The 19,563-nt window shown below is 37.9% G+C and overlaps 2 protein-coding genes across 2 annotated transcripts in view; both read left to right on the forward strand.

Annotated features, from left to right (window-relative positions):
• Nucleotides 1–763: 763 nt before the first annotated feature.
• ssbp1 (single-stranded DNA binding protein 1) lies at nucleotides 764–12,238 on the forward strand. The gene is made up of 7 exons (XM_034133440.1): nucleotides 764–856; nucleotides 2,534–2,604; nucleotides 2,707–2,764; nucleotides 2,861–3,013; nucleotides 3,581–3,668; nucleotides 10,602–10,690; nucleotides 11,259–12,238. Exons 2-7 carry the CDS (start codon nucleotides 2,581–2,583, stop codon nucleotides 11,300–11,302), a joined length of 456 nt encoding a protein of 151 aa, XP_033989331.1. The 5' UTR covers nucleotides 764–856; nucleotides 2,534–2,580; the 3' UTR covers nucleotides 11,303–12,238.
• Nucleotides 12,239–13,046: 808 nt separating this feature from the next.
• creb3l2 (cAMP responsive element binding protein 3-like 2) overlaps nucleotides 13,047–19,563 on the forward strand; it is a 26,719-nt gene continuing 20,202 nt past the window's right edge. Inside the window, exon 1 of the mRNA XM_034133640.1 lies at nucleotides 13,047–13,606. Coding sequence (XP_033989531.1) covers nucleotides 13,508–13,606 — 99 coding nt within the window. The 5' untranslated portion in view covers nucleotides 13,047–13,507. The remainder of the gene's footprint in view (nucleotides 13,607–19,563) is intronic.

Consider the following 19,563-nt stretch of genomic DNA (forward strand, 5'->3'; position numbering starts at 1 on the left):
TTGAAGCAGCTTTCAAATTATGAGAATAGCTTTATTTTAGTGTTATATAATAATTAATAGATACATGAATACTATCTTAATAAAGAAATACGACATTATAGCTAAACAGGACATGGCAACAAAAACAAAATAAGATACTTGAATGTGAAAAAAAAAAAATAAGATGGGGAAATTAAAGGTTACAAAAGACATATGTAAATAACTTAATTCATGTAAATAAAAAAATATTAATTTGATCATATCCTATTAAATCAGCCAAATATTGCTTTAAGGCTGAGTTCATAAATGTATGATACTATATATTCTTATGTGCAACATACATGTGTTTATGTTTTTTTTTAAATAGGGTGTTATCCATCAAAGTCACAACATGATGTACATTATATTATCCCGTTGATCAACTTTAACTGTGTACAAATGTGACATCATGTGATGCAAGAAAACCAAGGTTATGTGTTTCCTAATATGTACAGATACATGAACTTAATTTATGATTTGCTTAGGCAAATCAATCAATCTTTATTTCAGACTCAAGGTCCATATCACATACAAAATGACAAGATCAATAAATAAGATTAAAAAGCTAAACACAAAATAAATAAAAACAAACAGATGCATCAATAGTATATTATATATAAATAATATATATATAGTTATAACCAATCATTTTAGTTAAACTTAACTTGTGTGCTTTATATAATAGTTTAAGTCTGTAATTCATATCATGTTCGTTATGACAAATAAACAAATGCAAAAGCGGAACCTTGTCAACTTCCGGTATATTGCCGGACCTATCTGGGAGACGGACCGGAAACATCGTGAGGTTACCGAAGTCTGTTCTGAAGTGTTGCACCTGGTAAGTTTTAAATAAGCTATCTTTTGTCCTTTTGGGCTCATATTCTACCTTAAAACGGTCACATTTGCGGTGTTTAGTTGGTGTAACCTGTAAACTATCACCTTGATAAAAACGTGAATTTCTAAAGGATATTATTTCATGTTTCCATCCTAGCCTCGTTGCTGCTTTGACTTTGAGTTGACGTTCAAACATTTTGTTCTTCACATTATCTGTTTCTTTGACTGTATATTGATATTTCTACAGACCCACAAACACTGAGCAGACTTATCTGTAGCAACTAATAATCTCACCAGACTCCATTCAAAAATATGCTCATTTACTTTGTGCTTTGGCTCATGTCAAAATTACAATTATACGACTTAGGTTTATTACTAAGTATGTTTTCACTATCTAGAATATTTCAACACAAATATGAAAAGAGGTCCTGTAAACAGAACAAAAACATACACAAAATGTAAAGCATAACTTTTAGAATGAGAGTAGGATGTGCAGATATATGGATAGCTCAAATAATGTATATGATAGGCTACAGCTTGTTTTTGTCATGTCTTTAAACAATACTAATTAATATATATATAAATATATAAATATATATCTATATCTATATCTATAACTATAACTATAACTATAACTATATATATATATATATATATATATATATATATATATAACTATAACATTACAGCACTTGGAACAAAACAAAATACAGGAGGCTTTTACTGTACCAAACTTTACATTGAAGTCTTGGTCAGGATTTGCTGTGTTGTGTTCACATATCTTTAATCAGATTGTACAGGTGCATCTCAATACATTTGAATATAATGGAAAAGTGAATTAATTTCACTAATTCAATTTTAAAAGATGAAACTCGTATATTATATAGATTAATTTAACGCAAAGTGAATTATTTTCCTTGGTTTGGCCTCCTATTGCATGAATTACTGCGTCAATGTGGCACGGCATGGAGGCATTGGTACTTTTCACAGTGTGGGCGTGTGCCATTATGGGATATTGTCAAGAGGAAGATGAGAGACACGAGACCCAACAATGCAGACGAATCGAAGCAACCTGCGCTTCCATATCACCTAAGCAGAGCCAATGGCTGATCGCCTTCCTGCCGTGCCTTAGTGATGCAGTATTCCATGTTAAAGGAGGCCTAACCAAGTACTGAGTGCATACACATGAGTATACTTTTCGGCAGGCCGACATTTCTATATTTAAAAAATCTTTTTTTGTATTGTTCTTAGGTAATATTCAAATATGAGATTTCATTAGCTGTAAGCGGTAATCAACAAGATTCAAACATAAGCGCTGGAAATTAATCTACGATTTTCCACTTTATTGAGATGCACCTGTATTGCATAAGATTGCTTCCTCTTCATACCTCTTTGTGCTGTTAAATATTCAGTTGCTAGTTTATTAGGTACAACTAGCTAAAGGTAATGCAGTCTAGTACCACAGTCCTGCATTAAAACCTTCTTGTTTTATTCAGGTGTTGATTAGCTTTATTATCTATAATATTGAATTGTATGTAATGTTTGTATTATTTAAGGTAAATAAAAAGGCCTTTCTTGTTTGTATAGTTTAAAACAGGAAACTTTACATTAATGTCAGTGTTGTGCATTCCTTGCATTATTTTTTTTTTAATTTGATTTTCTTGCTTTTTTTATTGTTCAGATCACTCTCTTAAAAGTCCTCAGAGCTGTCTGTGCAGCGCAGACAAGATGTTGAGAAATGCCTCTGCACAGGTGAGCATCAAGTGAAGATTACTAAACCAGATTTATTGTATTTTAAACCTTTTCCTGTTCTCTTCTTTACAACGGTAAATATTTGATCTCTTCCCTCCACAGATCTTCAGGCAGGTGGTGAGATATAAGAGCACAGAAACCAGCCTTATCCTGGAAAGATGTGAGTAAACGTTCCTGTATACCTGAAGAGAACAAGACTGACTTGCCTCTTAATAGCTGAAGCTCAAATGATGAGGGTCTCTGTTTTTTATTCCAGCGATCAACCGCGTGCAGGTGTTGGGCCGAGTGGGTCAGGACCCGGTGATGAGACAGGTGGAGGGGCGTAACCCCGTCACCATCTTCTCGGTAGCGACCAATGAAATGTGGCGCTCTGGAGAGGGAGAGGCAGAGACAGGCACAGGCACAACAGGTAAAACGTCCTGTGATACTCAGGGCTATAATTACAGAATATTACGTTTCTTTAAGCCTCAAAAGTTTGCAAAATGCTTAAAATGAATGATTTTATTTAATGAATATACTCTTAAAAATGTTTAAATGTAAACTAGTGATGGGAATTATGGCTCTTTGAAGGGAGCCGCATCTTATGGCTCCGTTCCTTTCAAAGAGCCGTTCAAAAGAGCCGTTTTAAGTAAGTATATAGTATAATAAAATGTGATTTTATAACAACAATGAGCAACATTGTCAAAAGACACAACAACGTATAGAAGTGGGATTTCTGTCACTGATAACTGTCACTCTTTTTTAAAATGTTGAATCTTTCCTTGTTTTAGGTTGGAGTATTTTACAAATTTGTATCTTTTTTTTATTCTCTGGTTTCTTTACTTTGTGTTAAAGCACTTTGAACTACAACTCTAGGGTGCTAAATTAATAAAGTTAAAAAAATAATACACATTTTAAAGTATAGTAAGATGTTTTATAAGTGTTTTTGGTAATGCACTGTGTCCATCTTTAATGGGGGGCTGTTTTTTGTCTCCAGGTGACATCAGTCAGAAGACGACATGGCATCGAGTGTCCGTATTCAAGCCAGGTCTGAGAGACGTGGCCTACCAGTACGTGAAGAAAGGGTACGACTGGTTACTTATTTTTATTTAAGTTATCTTACTTTTTTAATATTATACCGTACAGCAAGCCGAAGGGGGGTTCCACAATGTGATGTCTGCAACACTGCTTCTCTAAGAGTAATACTCTATTCTAAAATGTATATTTCCAGCGTCCTGAATGCTTTAAAAGTGGCTGTACAAATTCAGTTTCGCCTCATAAAGAACAGCAGCTGTGGTTACATTTATCTCAGGGTACAGAAGATTCCTGTGGTTTAGTTTCATAACAGAAATACAGAGTGAAAAACATCCGTACAAAGACAATCTCTTGCAGGATGATCCACTGTAGGCCTGTGCTTACACAGCTGCTGGTTTCTGTCAGCGAGGAATCTAGAAATGTTTTGCATGACATTGTAAAACCTTCATTTGGCAGATGGACAGCAGTGGAATGATAGAAATGTGTTTCAGTGAGAGATTCTTTCGTGAAATATTCCTGGTTGGAAACCATTGTTTTTACATCGTTGTAATGATATACCTTTTGTTTGTCAGATATACAAATTACATTTCAAAGAGTAAAGGTAAATATAACCAAGCAGAGTTTCCGTTAGCCGGTAATTACCGGACTATGACCGGTAAAATATGCTGAAGACCGGCAAATCTAAATCTCTCCGGTCAAAATAATTTCCCCTCAATACCGCATCAGTTGCGCCACTTCTGTGACAGACAAGAAGAGTACATTCTAATGTCTAACATTTAATGTGGAGAAAGAGATTTATCCTCCTGAAGGGCACATTCTGACCCCACATGTAAACAAAGGCATAATGCTGCGCTATACTTTGCCGCCACACCCCGTTGCCAAGCAACGCTTATTGTTTAGGTGTCCGCAGGCAGTCATATCATTAGCCAGTACTAGCTAGATCTGATCGATATGGACATAAACGCGAGAGAAGTCTAATCGGACGTGAGAGAGATCAGAGATCAGATCAGCTGCTGCTGACAGAGACACACAGCTCTGCATGATCACCTGCAGCTCTACATGATGCAGCTCTATGATCACCTGCAGCTCTACATGATTTCATTTAATTTCAAACCTTTATTTAACCAGATGGTCCCATTGAGATCATAGGTCTCTTTTTCAAGGGAGACCTGCAGCATATAGGTTCCACATGAAACATAAAACAATAAAGGACATCATACATTATATTTACATAGTTATAGACATTTACAAGTACCCATAGTATCAACGAGCATTTCATTTAGCCTAGCTTTAAAAACATGCAGAGGAATGAGATTGCTCAGTTTCAATTCTTGCTGAAGATTTTTCCAAGCAAGTGGAGCTGCGCACATAAAAGCTGTCTTACCTGAGACAGTCCTTGCTCTTGGCACATCTAACAATACTACATCATGCGATCTCAGACAATAGCTGCTTGCAACTCTCTGTGTTATCAGAGAGCAGATATAATACGGGAGTTTACCCAACAACGCTTTATAAATAAACATGTACCAATGACTGAGCCTCCGTACAGTAAGTGATGGCAAACCTGCCTTGGCATACAGGGTACAGTGATGTGCAAGTGCTTTACAATTTGTGACAAATCTCAGTGCACTGTGATAGGCGGCATCTAACTTGTTAACCTGTTACGCACCGCCCCCCCGATACCAGGCGGATAAACGCGTCATTTGCAGGAAACAACGTCTAAGGAATCTTAATATTTAATATAGAATGTTTTATATCCATGTGACGGGAAGAAACTCAGCTAACTGATCTTTTAAACATTTTTTCTCAAAAAAACCCCCACAATCCTAACACTCAGCCTCTGAATTAGCCACGAGCAAAAAAATACTAACCTATCACTGCACCTAAACTCACTCATAACTCCCTTATTACTTATCCTAGATGCACAGCCAACCCATCGATTAGCATCGCCTGGAGACACAGAATCTGGGGGTGCCCACCTCAACACTCAGTGATAAACATTTGCGACGCTATAAAAGAAAACGTACATCAAAACATGTGGCGCTAGGTAGCTACAAACGTAATCCATAGGTTAATCCAATGTGTCTGTGTCCTCTTTGAAATTATTTCTGATAATCCATAAGCAATAAAACTGCTTTTTCGTTTCCAGATGTCAGAGCGAGAGATCGCTTCACTATGGTGCAAACCTGCATGCGGGAAGCCCCCACCGTTTGTTTTCACAACGAGTGTGTGTGGGGGCATCCCCCTTCGATTCTATTGGCTCTAACGGTCAGAAAGAGGTGTCAACCATCCAAATCGACCAAGGGGGGCCAGAGATATGAAAACCCAAATCACCTCAGAGGTGGAGTGGTTTTGGCTAAACCTCTCTAAAAAGGTCAAAGTCACTTGTTTTGCATCAATCTTGATACAGGGTACTTATTATATGCTGTACTTTGGATTCCTAAAGCTTTTAGTCTACTAACCCATCATCCAAGGGTAGTTTTCACTATAAGTAAAAAAGAATTTTTGGACGGACACTATAATTTACAGTTTTTTACTATGTAAAATCTGAATTTTCTTTAAAATAAAAAACTTCTATATTGATTCTGACTTTTCTACATCCAACTCACAGGTTTATCATTACTTTGAGAAAAAAGATGATTAATTTAACCCTTTTAGAAGGGAAGATATGGTCATTTGTTCTGGGAATGTCATTTTTGAGCCTGAGACCTGAAAAACAGGCTCAGAGCTTAACAGGCTTTTGTTAGGGATCCCGATGAGGAGTGCATTGCAGTAGTCCAGCCTGGAGGAGACAAAGGCGTGGACCAGCTTTTCGGCGTCAGACAGGCATTGCCTGACGTTTGTTCAGGCAAAGGGCAGGTGCATTCATATAGACCAGATCACCATAGTCCAGCACAGGTAAAAAGGTCACAGTGACTAGCCTTTTCCTGGCCTCAAGTGAGAAACAGGACTTGTTTCTGAAAAAGAAACCTAGTCTAACCCTCAGCTTTTTAAGCAGGTTATTGACATGAAGTTTAAAAGTAAGACAATCATCAAGCCAGATACCTAGGTATTTATAACAGGCAACCACTTCTAGTACTTGTCCTTGCATAGTAACAATATCTAAAACAGGCTCTGGGGCCTCATTTATAACGCCTTGCGTAGGGATGCATATCGTTGACTTTTTTACGATACCGATACCGATACCGATACCACTGAACGATACCGATACTCAACCGATACATATCGTGATACTTTCATGTTGCATAAGGGAAACATTTTATCACCCCGCAATTACTCCCATGAAGCGCTTTATTATATAGTTAACATGTCAAATTAATATTAAATTCAATTGTGGGACTTGGACCTTTTAGTACTGAACAAACAATGAAAAACACATTATCTATGAAGAAAACTGATTCTGCAATATCATTTATAACAACCATCAGGCGGGAATAGTACATCTTGTCAATGAAAAAAAAAAATAGCACCAGTGTAATTAATATTCAATCTGAGATTCGACTGACCAGAGAACACATAAAGGATAATGAGATCGGAAAATTTCCTAGGATTATTTAGGTTTTCTGTAGTAACTGACAAATAGTACTTCGACTTAGCACTTTTGACATGTGAAGTGAAGCTATTTCTTAGTTGCCTAAAACGCAGCCATTCTACCTCTGAGCCTGATTTCCTAGCCTTTGCCCAGGCCTTGTTTCTCTCATGTAGGAGACTGGACAGTTCAGCAGAAAACCAAGGATTGTCTCGTCCCTTTACTCTAAATTTACGCAGGGGTGCATGTCTATCAATGATCTCCATAAAACCAAGATAAAAATAAGACCATGCAGTTCTACATCAGCACACAGATCGATTTTCCCCCAATCAAACGCAAACAGACCATGAACAAAACCCTGCTCCACAAAATGTTTTATGTCTCTCTTAATAATAATACGAGGTTTAACCTTTTGGACTTTTGTGTCCCTAATTGTGGCAACAACACAGTGGTCACTCACATCATTTGCAAATACTCCCACAGATGAGTATTTATAGGGAACATTAGTTAGAATGAGATCAATTAGGGAGGATTTATTAGGGGACTTAATGTTAGGGCGAGTAGGACTGTCAACAATCTGAGTAACATTTAAAGAGATACAAAGGTTTTTAAAATCCTCTGATACTGCAGTTAACCAGTCCCAGTTAAAATCTCCAAGTAGCACTATTTCCTTGTAGTCAAGTTGCCATAAAAGATTTGCTAGTGAAGACAAGGAGTCCTTGACAGCTGAGGGGGGTCTGTAACACCCTACCACCATGACTTGTTGCCCCTTTGCCACTTCTATATTTAAGGCTAAACATTTGAATTGCTTACTGATAGATTTGGAAACTAATGTGGTTACACTGAACTTATTCTTAACATAAATGGCAACGCCACCACCTTTATTAGGCCGGTCGGAGCGATACACATTATAACCATTTAAGGCAATGTCAGAGGCCAAAATAGTTTTATTTAGCCATGTTTCTGATAAAACAATGACGTCAGCGTCAGTCGAGCTTGCCCAAATGCGGACAAAATCTAGTTTACCTAACAGACTGCGCACATTCAAGTGGATGAAACCCGACCTAGCTTTAAAATCAGCAGGAGTAGCGATCTGACTACTACTACTGGGCGGACCAGGGTTAGGTTGAACATTTCCTGACAGTAATAACAACAAAAAAAACATGCATCTTTTCCTCTTAATCGACACACATACATTGTCATCTACTTTAGAATCACCGGAAAAGTCTGCGAGAGTTTGATTAGAGTTTAAGAAGCAGTCCTGAAGAACCATCATCGCAGGAAAACAAAAAAGACATATAAAACATATTTTGTCGAGCAGATTGTCTGTGACAAGGCAACCGGTAATTGTTTGTGTAACACATCCGAACCTTTGCAGGGGATGCCCACTGCGGGTGGCAGAACAGACCTGAATCCAGTAGACTTCTCAGGATGACTAGAGATCTTCTCATAGTCCAAAACAGTTAACAGGCACAGCAGAATCGCGATATGGGCCATTTTCCCAGACCAGCACACAGTATCCACGATGTTCCTGGAGCAAATTAGCACAGCAGCAAAGGACAGGCGAAAGCAGCAGCGTGGAAGCGCTCCGGTCCCTCCGTGGTATCCCCGGGGTGAAAGGTCTCCTCAGCAAGCAGCACACGACACCGCAGCACACGACAGGTGGGAGCAGGCCTCCGCAACAGCAGAACCAGGACAGGTGGAAAGCAGGCCCCAGCCGTGGTAAAATCCTCCTCCGCACAGCAGCACACTCCAGGTGGAAGCAGGCGAAGCCCGAAGCATGGAGCCACTCCGTCTCTCCACGACGACTCCGGGGTAAAAAAACCTCCTCAGCACATCCGTACTCTACAGGTGGGAGCAGGCCTCCGCAGATCGCAGACACCAGACAGGTGGAAAGCAGGCAGCAACAGGTGGAGCCGCTCCGTCTCTTTGCGACGTCTCCGGGGGAAAACCACCTCAGCACAGCCGTACTCGACAGGTGGGAGTAGGCCACCGCAGACAAACTAAAACTACTACTTGTATAAGCAGGGATGGCTAAATGTTTGTAAGCAGGAGAGCTAGATGCTAACAGATGCTAACAGGTAGTGGGAGCCTGTAAAAATTGCGACTGCCTCGCGTGAATGACGAGTTGCAGCTCTGTCCGCTGTGACGGACTGGTGAGCGGAGCAAAACACACTTCAAGTTAGAACTAACACACTTAGCTATTTGATCTACCTCTGGAACAACCTAAACTAGTTATAAATATGATTAATCGCACATTTTGTATCTATTCTAAATGTACCTTAGAGGAATATCAACATATGAGTGGACAAATATGCTTTATGCAAATGTTTGTTTATTATCATTGGAACAATGACAAATATTCTCCTGAATATTTATCATTGGAACAATGACAAATATTCTCCTGAATATTCTCAACACAACAACCTCTGAACAATGACAAATATTCTCCTGAATATTTTCAATACAACAACCTGGAACCACTCTCTCCCAACCCTGTCTATTTCTTTGCACTGAGCCAGTTGCTCCAACAGACAAGCCTGTTTACAGTTGTCGGAGAAATGCCGCTCCTCTGTCTTCATAACAGTCAAAGCATGAGACTGAAGTTCCCACCTAGGGTCAAAATAATGCGCTGTGATGTGCAGTCGACACGTTGGATGCGATCCGAATGATCTAACGCAGCCCCTCGTCCTCCACAATGTTAAGCTGTAGCCACCCATTTAGCTATCGCTGTTGTTGTCCAGGCGTCTCCCCGGCAAAGTTTCAAGCGTGGTCTGCCGCAAGCGAGCGGCATGAGCGGGGCTGTCAGCATCAGCTGTGTGCTTGGCTTGCTGTTTAAAACACCTTTTTTTGTATCCATATCTATCGCTAGAATCTCCCACCATCCAACTAACAACAACTTCAAGCCTTTGGGCTCTGAAACTACGGGGCAGGCCGAGGACAAATACACATGCGTTAATCGCACGTTAAAATAATTAGTGGCATCAATTTTTTTTGTTTCAGTTCAAGTTAATGCGTTATTAACGCGTTAACTTGACAGCCCTAATCAAATTTCATTTGAGGTAGTTATTTTTATAGCGTGCATATAGTAGACACTTTAGTCCAAAGTGGATGATTTCTCTGTGGAGTTTTACTTTTAACTCGATCTGAAGGTCTAAAACGTGTTACGTTTTAATTTTCAAATATCTGAAAAGTTGGGATTGTTTTTCATTATAACATATTTTTGAGCAATACAATGTAGTAATATGTTTAGGTCATTTCCGGTTAGAGTTTCATTCCAGTTTGAGGTTTTAGATACAAGCCCCTTATTTCGGTGCCCTGCCTTTTTTTAGGAAAGTGTTATTTCCAAGTGCAAGATAGTAAAAGAAAAATCTGCCATCACTATATACTTCTGCCAACCCTAACCTCGGAAAAGATTTACCTTTATGCAACTGATCGGGACATTCTCTTTCAGAACCAGGATCCTGGTGGAGGGGAAACTGGACTACGGAGAATACGTGGACAAGAACCAAGTCAGACGCCAGGCCACCACCATCATCGCAGGTATGGAACAAACAGATATAAAGTCCATATATTGGTTAATATGTTGGCCATTTTTCCTAGCCTACATATAACATTGCACAGCTTTTAAAATGTATGCTGCATAATCAAATGCATTACGATCACCTCTATTAAAATGTCTTCTACATGTTTGTTAAAGCATTTATTTCAACATATTTATCACGTTGTAAATAGTGGTTGGTTACACATTCTTATTAACCTAGTTTTTTTGGGCCAAAAATACAACATCACGTTCATATTGCAATGAATTGTGGGGTAATAAATCAGTTATCTTGTTAAATATGCACTCTGGAAATCTGCAGAAAGTGTTTGCATGATTTGGATTAATTCTTTATGTTAAAATTATGTAATTTAACACTTGATGTCGGAAGTAACTGTTTAATAAAAGTCAGATCTTATAAGTTCAAATTTTAGAAATGTAAATGTGAGTTTAAAAGTCTGAATTAACTGGCGTCAGTTCAACATGAAGGCTGCAGACAATTTTACATTTTTAGGGAAATTCTTCTAATGTCGGATTTGTTTAGAAAACTGATTTGTTTCCCTTTTTCAGACAACATCGTCTTTCTGAGTGACAACTTTCGAGAACAAATCTGAAGCCCTTTCCTCTTTGTCTCCACCCAACAAGACAAATTCTTCTTTTTATTCTCTTGTTTATACAAAAATAAGATTGGGAACCTGAAGTTAACCAAGTAAAGGACTGGCCAAAGATAGGGGGGGGACAGGATATACTGCGACACTCGCATCATTGACTGTGGCGCCTCCTGCTGACTTTAAAGCATCAAGACAAGCAGAAAGAACCCACCTGTGAAGTATAAAACACACACTGATTATGATTTCATTGTGCTACCTGTACAATAATGTTACATAAATACATCTCATGCCCTGTTTGCAAGTTTGATGTGTGAGATAGTGTTGGAAATAAGAGTTAAAGAGGTGAAAATACACTGAAAAAAGTACAAGAGGTTGTAGAAGTTGTCACACTTTTTTAAGAGCAACTCTCACTCACGTTTAGGATCATAGACCCAAGGTATGATTCTTTTGCATTAGTTAATACAACATCTCTTCAGCCTCAATGTTATTGGTTATTATTTAAACAAAGTAAAGCATTTGTTGTACTGGTCTGACTTGTCTCTGTGTAATATGTATTTCTTGCACTTCTCTTTATGCAAATCTCTTGTGAAAGAAGGTGGTTTAACTGGACAGAAATATGCGGATGATTGAAACTCTTTAGAGTAAAAAAAGAAAAGAAAGAGACCAGCATGCAGGAAACGCGTTCAATTAAATTAGCTATTTTCTTCCCGTCCTCCTGCATTTTGTTTTTGTGTTGATAACCCTGAATAGGGCAGTAAAACAGAACATTGTTTGCTGTTCTGTCTACTCCTGTTTTCTGCTTTGTCACTTTTTTTGTCAGTTATCTCTGTAATCGGTTTGTCATTTCCTCCCTAGGCCGAGACTGATTCTATCATGTGAATATTGTTGGTTAATTTCCCTGTAATGGTTGCTATAATACACCTTTTTTTTTCTAAAATATTTTTGTCTTCACATTTTTGTTAATTTTAATTTATGATCTAACCTCACTGTGTTAATAACTGCTCATACATTCACTTATAAAGCGCTTTATAGAGGTGGACAAGTAAAACATAACCATTCTAAACAAACTTTATCAAATAAATAAATAATAGAATAATTAAAGTTAAAGCAATTGAATGAAAGCTATTTGTATTGAAATAACGTATACAAGCAAGTACATATTCAAATATATAATGTTTAAGAACATTTAACCATGTTTCTCTAGTGGACGCTAGCTGGCTCCCTGACAGTGGGGGAGGTTTGAAGCTAAAGGTATTCTTGGCTAAAAACGATTGGTTGCAGGTTTTCTCAAAGTCCTTACTGATTGGCTGCGCTACTTGTCAGTTAAAGGCCAGGAAGGCTGTAAAAATGATCTGATTGGTCAGGAAGCTTGATATGGGCGGGGCCATGAGTTGTTTAGAAACCAGTTTTGAAAAGCTGCGTGAGACCGGAATAGGTTGAGTGCATTTAAAAATAAAAGCACAAAACTTGTAAATTACAGGATTTAGGGTGAAAGTAAAATTATATAACCAATATATACACATAGTTTCTTTCTTTATAATTAAAATTAAAATTATTTTCTACTGTTATCAAAACTTTATATTGCATCGAACTTCAATGGACTAAATATGAATAGTGATTGTTTTATTTTGAAATCCATTACCGGAAATTATAGGCCTAGTTCGTTATTTTAGCTATTGATGCAAGTGCCATAAACAGCTGGAACAATTGAGTCACTTCACATTTTACCATGGACTATATATATATTTGTTCTCTTCGTTTAATCAACGATGTATTACATTGCATTTAAATTAAAAGACGCTCTCTCTTTTACTGATTCCTTTAATGTTTTGTGCTAATCTCATTTTATTTCTCCCTTTCTGTGTGACTCCGCCCATCCACATTCCTGTGTGTCTGGGCTGTGAAGAGGAGGAAAGAGAAAAGTAGAGGGGCTGCAGAAAGAGAGGGGATGATAAACAACAACACTTCTGTCTGACTGCTGCAACTTTCTCACACATTTACCCCAAAGTTTAACCTAACGAGACGTGTTTCTAATTTATTTATTTATTTATTTCACAAGTTGTCGGGACCTTTTTTCTTCGGCGGAGTTGGAGCTTTCGACTTGACTACATTTGCTAACTAACCCCCGCTGCTGTTTTCACTGCTTTTTCACCCGCAAAAACACCACAAACCCCACAGAAGTGCAGAGGGAGTGTGTGTGGAGGAAACATGGAGATCCTGGATAGTAGTGAGCCGTTCCTGCACTGGGACCGGAACCTGAGCGAGCTGTCGGAGGCCGGGGAGATCGACTGTGGGCTCTACACCAATGTGAGTGATCGATAAGGGAAATAATCACCTTTATCTCACTTTGATTGAGACGAGGTGGGAGGGAAATGGGTTCTGTGTGTGTGTGTGTCTGGGGTGCCCGGCTCTCCCTTCAACATTTGAGCCTTGAGGTCCAGGATGCAAACTTCTTCTTTCCTTAATTTTTTTTATTTTTAATGCAATTTTAGTAACAGAAAACAACAAACAGCAAATAACATAAACTAAGCATTTACATATCGACATTAGAGAAATGTAAATCTATAGAGTATATAAATAATGGGAAAACCCACCTGAGTTCAATTTATTCCAGGATTATCACTACAATACTGCAACTTAATATTACTATTACTATTACTATACTATTACAACTTATATATTAATATTACTTTACCAATAAAATATCCTTAAGTCCAAGGTAATGTCTTCAAATTGTTTGTTTTGTTTATCGAACATGTCCAAAACTCAAACATATCTATTTAAAATACACTTTTAGATCATATAGAACAGAGAAGAGTAGCACAAACGCACATTTTAGAAGCCTGATTTGAGAATTGTTTGCATTTTTGCACATGTTAAATAAAACGAAGATTTGAATAATGGGTGTAGATACACCGGATATATCCAATCAGAATTCAATAAACGTTTATAAGATGTTTCCATTATGCAAAGTTACTGAAACCATATGTCTCTGTGGGCCGAGAGGAGAGTGAGTGAGACGGAGAGAGTGAGGCATAGACTGTGTGAGTGTGGGTGTGTGTTTGTGCGTGTGTGTGCAGAGACAAGGAAGGGTGCATCTGGGTTTATAGGGGATAAGATCCAGCTGGCTTGCATATCAGGAATCAGACACCACAGAGGTCTAAACTACACACACGCACACGCACACACTCGCACTCTTCTAGGAAAACCTGCAGACAGGTAAAGACTTGCGAGGTAAAAGCTATAAATGTACGTCCTTTTAAATGTCCCGAGGCTACAATTCCTGTCGAATAGCATCAGAGTTAATCATGCTGCTATTTTCTGTAACAGGATTATTATGTTTGTTTGCTGTCTAAATGTGAATGACGTGATGGAGAGGATAATGGCAAAAAAACAAACACAAAACACAAGTCCATTTTAAAGAGCAGCATCTGAACCTCAAGTACTGCACTTTATAACTTTACACTTCAACTCCACTACATTTCAGATAGGCATATTGTATTTTTAACTGCATTACATTAATATCATGTATGCTACAATGCAGTACAATACAGCTAATACAAAAGTAACAAAAATTGACCCCAAAATAACATCACATGTTAGACGCTTTTATCCAAAGTGACTTACATACATTCAGTTCTGTGGACAATCCCCACAGGAGCAATTTGGGGTGAAGTGTCACAACGACATGCTGACTGCAGTGGGACTTGCTATCCCCTGATTCGAAGTCCAGCACACTACTCACTGAGCCACAGCCTCCCCACAATCCCCAACATGAAAAGCTCTGACAAGTAATGGTTTGTGATTAAAAAAAAAAATCGTATAATATTCTACATAGAATACAAAAACTGTTAAATGTGCCATTCTGCATAATGCATACTTTGATATTTCTGTTCCTTTACCTCAGTATCATTTACGTGTGGTGTATTGATAGACTGGTATTTCCACTTTCTGAAAGTCGTCTGTTTTGAAACGAAAGTTGCATTATGGGAAATGCAGGGTTTTTTGCATCTTGACCTACATTAGGAGGATATTGATATTGAGCTGTGCTGCTTGGATTTTAGCATTTTATTTCAATATAATTCTTACTTTTTACAGTGTTTATGTATGCACCAATGAACAGAGGCACATTCCGTGTGTTCTGATCCTCAGACCGAACATATGAATATAAATCTTTATACCTGCAGCACACAAAGGCCAGGTTGTGTGGAGCAGCAGGACTAAGATGCTCTTGTTGAGTGAGGAGAATATTCTATATATATATATAGGAGAGGCATGAACTGTATGTGTGTGTGGGAGAGGGGGGGCTGCATGAAGACGGCAGTGTTTGAATGTGAGGCTCTTTGTTAGGTCACTCACTTTCTCTCTCCGGGGGTTTGTTGACCTGAGATTCCTCACAACGACGTAAAGCCTCCCCTTCTGTGGGCAGCATGTGTGGGAATCAAACTTCTGCTTTTCCCATCTCTACTTTACTTTATTTAAGTTCCCAGTTAGTTATGAGTAGTTTGAAGATCCTTTATTAAATTAAAAGTACTAATAGTAATACTCAAAATTAAATAACTATCAATTTCTTACTCTATACTCAACTTTTTACTGTTGTGTTTTATACCTGTCTCGTTCTATTTCTGCTTGTTTTAATTGTTTTTTTCTTGGCTCTTTAATGACTGTGTATGAATGTCTTAATCTTAATGGTTTTATATTTAAATTGTTTAGACACTTAGAACTTGCTTTGCCAAATACCAGGCTCTAAAAATTAGGGGCTTGGCAATACACCAATATTTTACTTACATTTTGGATATAAAGTGTTTTATTTTTCTGGTTTTAAAGGCTGCATTACACTAAAGGGATGTCATTTTCTAAATTGACCAGACTGTTCTAACAGTTCTATTTCTTGCTTTTACAAGTCAATCCATTCTGTAAAATTAGTACTTCTGCTAAAGTCAGAATAACTTGTGGTTTATTTTTAGACTCTAATATTTACACATGCTGATTTACCAGCTTGGGAGTGTTCAATACAAGTTGGATTATGGGAGTGTTGGATCTCTCACATTCCTTATGTCACATCAACAGCAAATGATTTAATCACATAATAGATTTAGTCACATGGGTATATAAATCCATAACTGCACACAACACATTCTTTAAGTTTAACATTACACAAGTTAGCACCACAAATAGAATCCACCTTCTCTGTGTCTTTACTCTGGTGAAATAGGGTTTTAATAATCAAGTTCTTCAGGTTTCAGATAATAACACAAGCTCAGTGCGGGGGTGGATCTTCGTCTTTCATCTCCATTCTTCTACAAACTCAACAATCCTTTTTGACATCGTCCTGACTTAATAATGGTCTTACGTGTTTCTGTGACGTGACGAAGATCCATTTTTAGAGAGGGCAACTGGAGGTGAAATCAACCACTTAATCAAAAATATCTACAGTTATTCTTTCAGAAACAAATCCAGATAAGAGTAAAGATTCTTCATGTTCTGCTTCAATCATTTTGTATATGTTGTAATCAGAGAATGATTTATGATTGAAATGATGTCGCTAATCATTGATCAGGTGATCAAAAAAGAAATTGAAGTGATTGACAAAACAGGATATTTAAAAAAAATTCTGATGTTTTTATAGACAAAATGATTAGTCTAGGAAATAGACGTTAGTTGCAGTGTAGATAAAGCATTTCTTTTGGAATTAAAATTCTGCATGTTCATAATTATTACACTTTAGAGACCCTGTTAGTCAGTTTTGTTTCAGTTCATGGTTTCGTCTTGCTGTTATGCATTCAAAATACTTTGATGTATTGATGATTCAATCCTGAAAACCATAATTGTTTAATTATTTGTGATGCATTAATGCACAGCTGGGAGATAAATGCTTGTTCTTACATCTTGGCATTTGTTTCAGGAAACTTGGATTCCCATTCAGGAATAAACGGAGTGGCTTTAAACATAAATGCTACTTCATGCACATACCTGTGCCTTTCAAAAAAGGAAAATTGGTATGTTGCTCAGCACATGGTGTACTCCAGGGTTATATAACACTCAGCATACCTGCATAAAGACTCACCTGTTTCTTTGAATACAACTCCAGCTGTAGTGCAGCACTGTTATTAATATATATTATGGCTTTGACAGCTCAGGTACTGCACTTATGTACCATTTTGAGGTACTTGGACTTTACACCAGTACACATTTTTACTCCACAGCTTCACTTATTTTTCAGACTACAGTAGTTCATCCACTTAATCTGCATCAGCTGGAAAATGCATTGTCACAAAGTTGATAACAGTTTGTTGCTGTTTGTCTGAGAAACCTGGGACAATTTGACTTTTTAGATTAACATTGTTCTCACAGGATAGTGAAACAACAGACATATGATGATCTTATAGAAATAATGCATTGCTACAGAACTAGAAAACATCATATAAAGGAGTTCAAATGAGCACAACTTTAAACATTCCAGCAGTAGGAAGCATAATAAAAGTGTGAATAAAGTCAGAAGAATATCAGAAAATTACTTAAAGGTTAGAAATGTCCATAGTTATTGGAAAAATGTCCCATGTGTGACAAATATACAAAAATATGTTGATCTTATATAAAGCGTTCCTTGAGATGAAACCACCCAGTAGTAGTTAAAACCTTTTACCCAAACTTAGAATTTTGAATGTGGTATTAGAACGTTGACTCAAGTAAAGGATCTGAATACACACACTTATTTCATTCAACAAGAGCACACACACACTCATGGAGTCAAAGGTAAACATCTGGATCCACAGTGCACAGCCTGTTCTCCGTCGGGGCAGGGCATCCTGCTCTCCGGTGGCCTCACTCTGTCTCTCTCTCACACACACACACACACACACACACACACACACACACACACACACCGGCCATAGCTTGTATACAGATAATGAATAAATGATTGATTTTGAGGATAATTTCACATGTAGTCACGTTTTATTGACCATCAGAGGTCAAGTGTCTCTGTTGTCTGTACCAATGTTATATATTCAGTTCCTTTACTTCAGTAAAAGTACTGAGTAATTAGTTACATTCTGGTTTGAATGCCAGTTTTCTATATTGCAACTGGTAACCTCTCAACCTGTAAGGCAGGTAGAGGGACACACCTGTGTATTATAATGCAGCACACACACTGTTTCCACTGCAGGCGTGGTGCCGGATCTTCAGGTCGGTTGACTAATCTGTGGCTGTGTGAGACAGTCAACATTCAATATTAAAGTAGATATTTGATATTTCTGCTGCCTAGTTCAAACAAAGTGCTTATTAGCAAATGTTAGCATGCTGACGTTAGCATGCTCAAGCTACGATAATATGGTTAGTCCTTTTTGGAAAGTGGAACCACACATTTATTTTTAACTAGTAGCAAACTCAGTTATTCAGTTTGGTTTTTAATTAGGTGAGTCTCGCACTGTCTGCCTTTGTGTCCGCAATTGTGTCCGCAATTATAAGAATGAGTAGCCTACAATATAATTTGTTGTTAGCATATAGCAACGTTTTTTTGCTAAAATATTAAGCTGGTCCATCCAGGTTTGCTTCCAATTTATATGTCTTTCTTGAAAAATACTTATTATTTATTGTGGAACTAATTAAAACTCATGAAATGGTATGTGTTACACAAAACATACTTTAATGTGACATTTTAATCAGATTTTACGTACAGGTTTTGACATATTGGTGTCTTATGGCGCATTTCCACTACAGCGCGGTTTAAGCGTGCCGTGCCCGGCCCGTTTTGGTTGCGTTTCCACTAGGCGTAGTTCCGGTTAGCGGGTACTTTTTCACAGTTTTCTGGCTCTCCAAAATCGAGGTTCTTTCCGGGCCAACAACCGGGCTGAGTATGCTAAACTAGTCAGAGAATCGCTGGCAACTACAACAAACATATTTTACCGTGATTTAATTGTAATACACGTTTCAAAATGATGCCGAAGTAACAACATACTGATACCGGTTAGTAAAAACCATGAATTAATGCTTTGACAAGTCTGCAGACAAGACGGCAGGCGAAAAAACCTTTTAAAATGCGTGTTTTCTGAATGGAGATCGGCTAAGCTAACGCAGTATATGCTCCGACCGTCCACACACTCACAACAACGGCCTATACAGACATAAATAAAGCAGCGACTGTATTCGCCATGACACAGGCAGTCTGTGGTTTGTACTTGTTTAACTTTTGTCTAGTTTCTGAACAGATATGAGGAGCTGTGAGCTCTGAGTGCTAACAGCTAACGGCTGATGTTGGTTTT

Source organism: Trematomus bernacchii, unplaced genomic scaffold, assembly GCF_902827165.1.
Source record: "Trematomus bernacchii unplaced genomic scaffold, fTreBer1.1, whole genome shotgun sequence".
NCBI lineage: Eukaryota > Metazoa > Chordata > Actinopteri > Perciformes > Nototheniidae > Trematomus > Trematomus bernacchii.

Coding starts and splice junctions, on each gene's coding strand:
- ssbp1 (XM_034133440.1), top strand. CDS start 2,581: ATGTTGAGAAATGCCTCTGCACAG. Junction 3,014..3,580: donor GACAGGCACAGGCACAACAG/GTAAAACGTCCT, acceptor TTTTGTCTCCAG/GTGACATCAGTCAGAAGACG. Junction 3,669..10,601: donor TACCAGTACGTGAAGAAAGG/GTACGACTGGTT, acceptor ATTCTCTTTCAG/AACCAGGATCCTGGTGGAGG.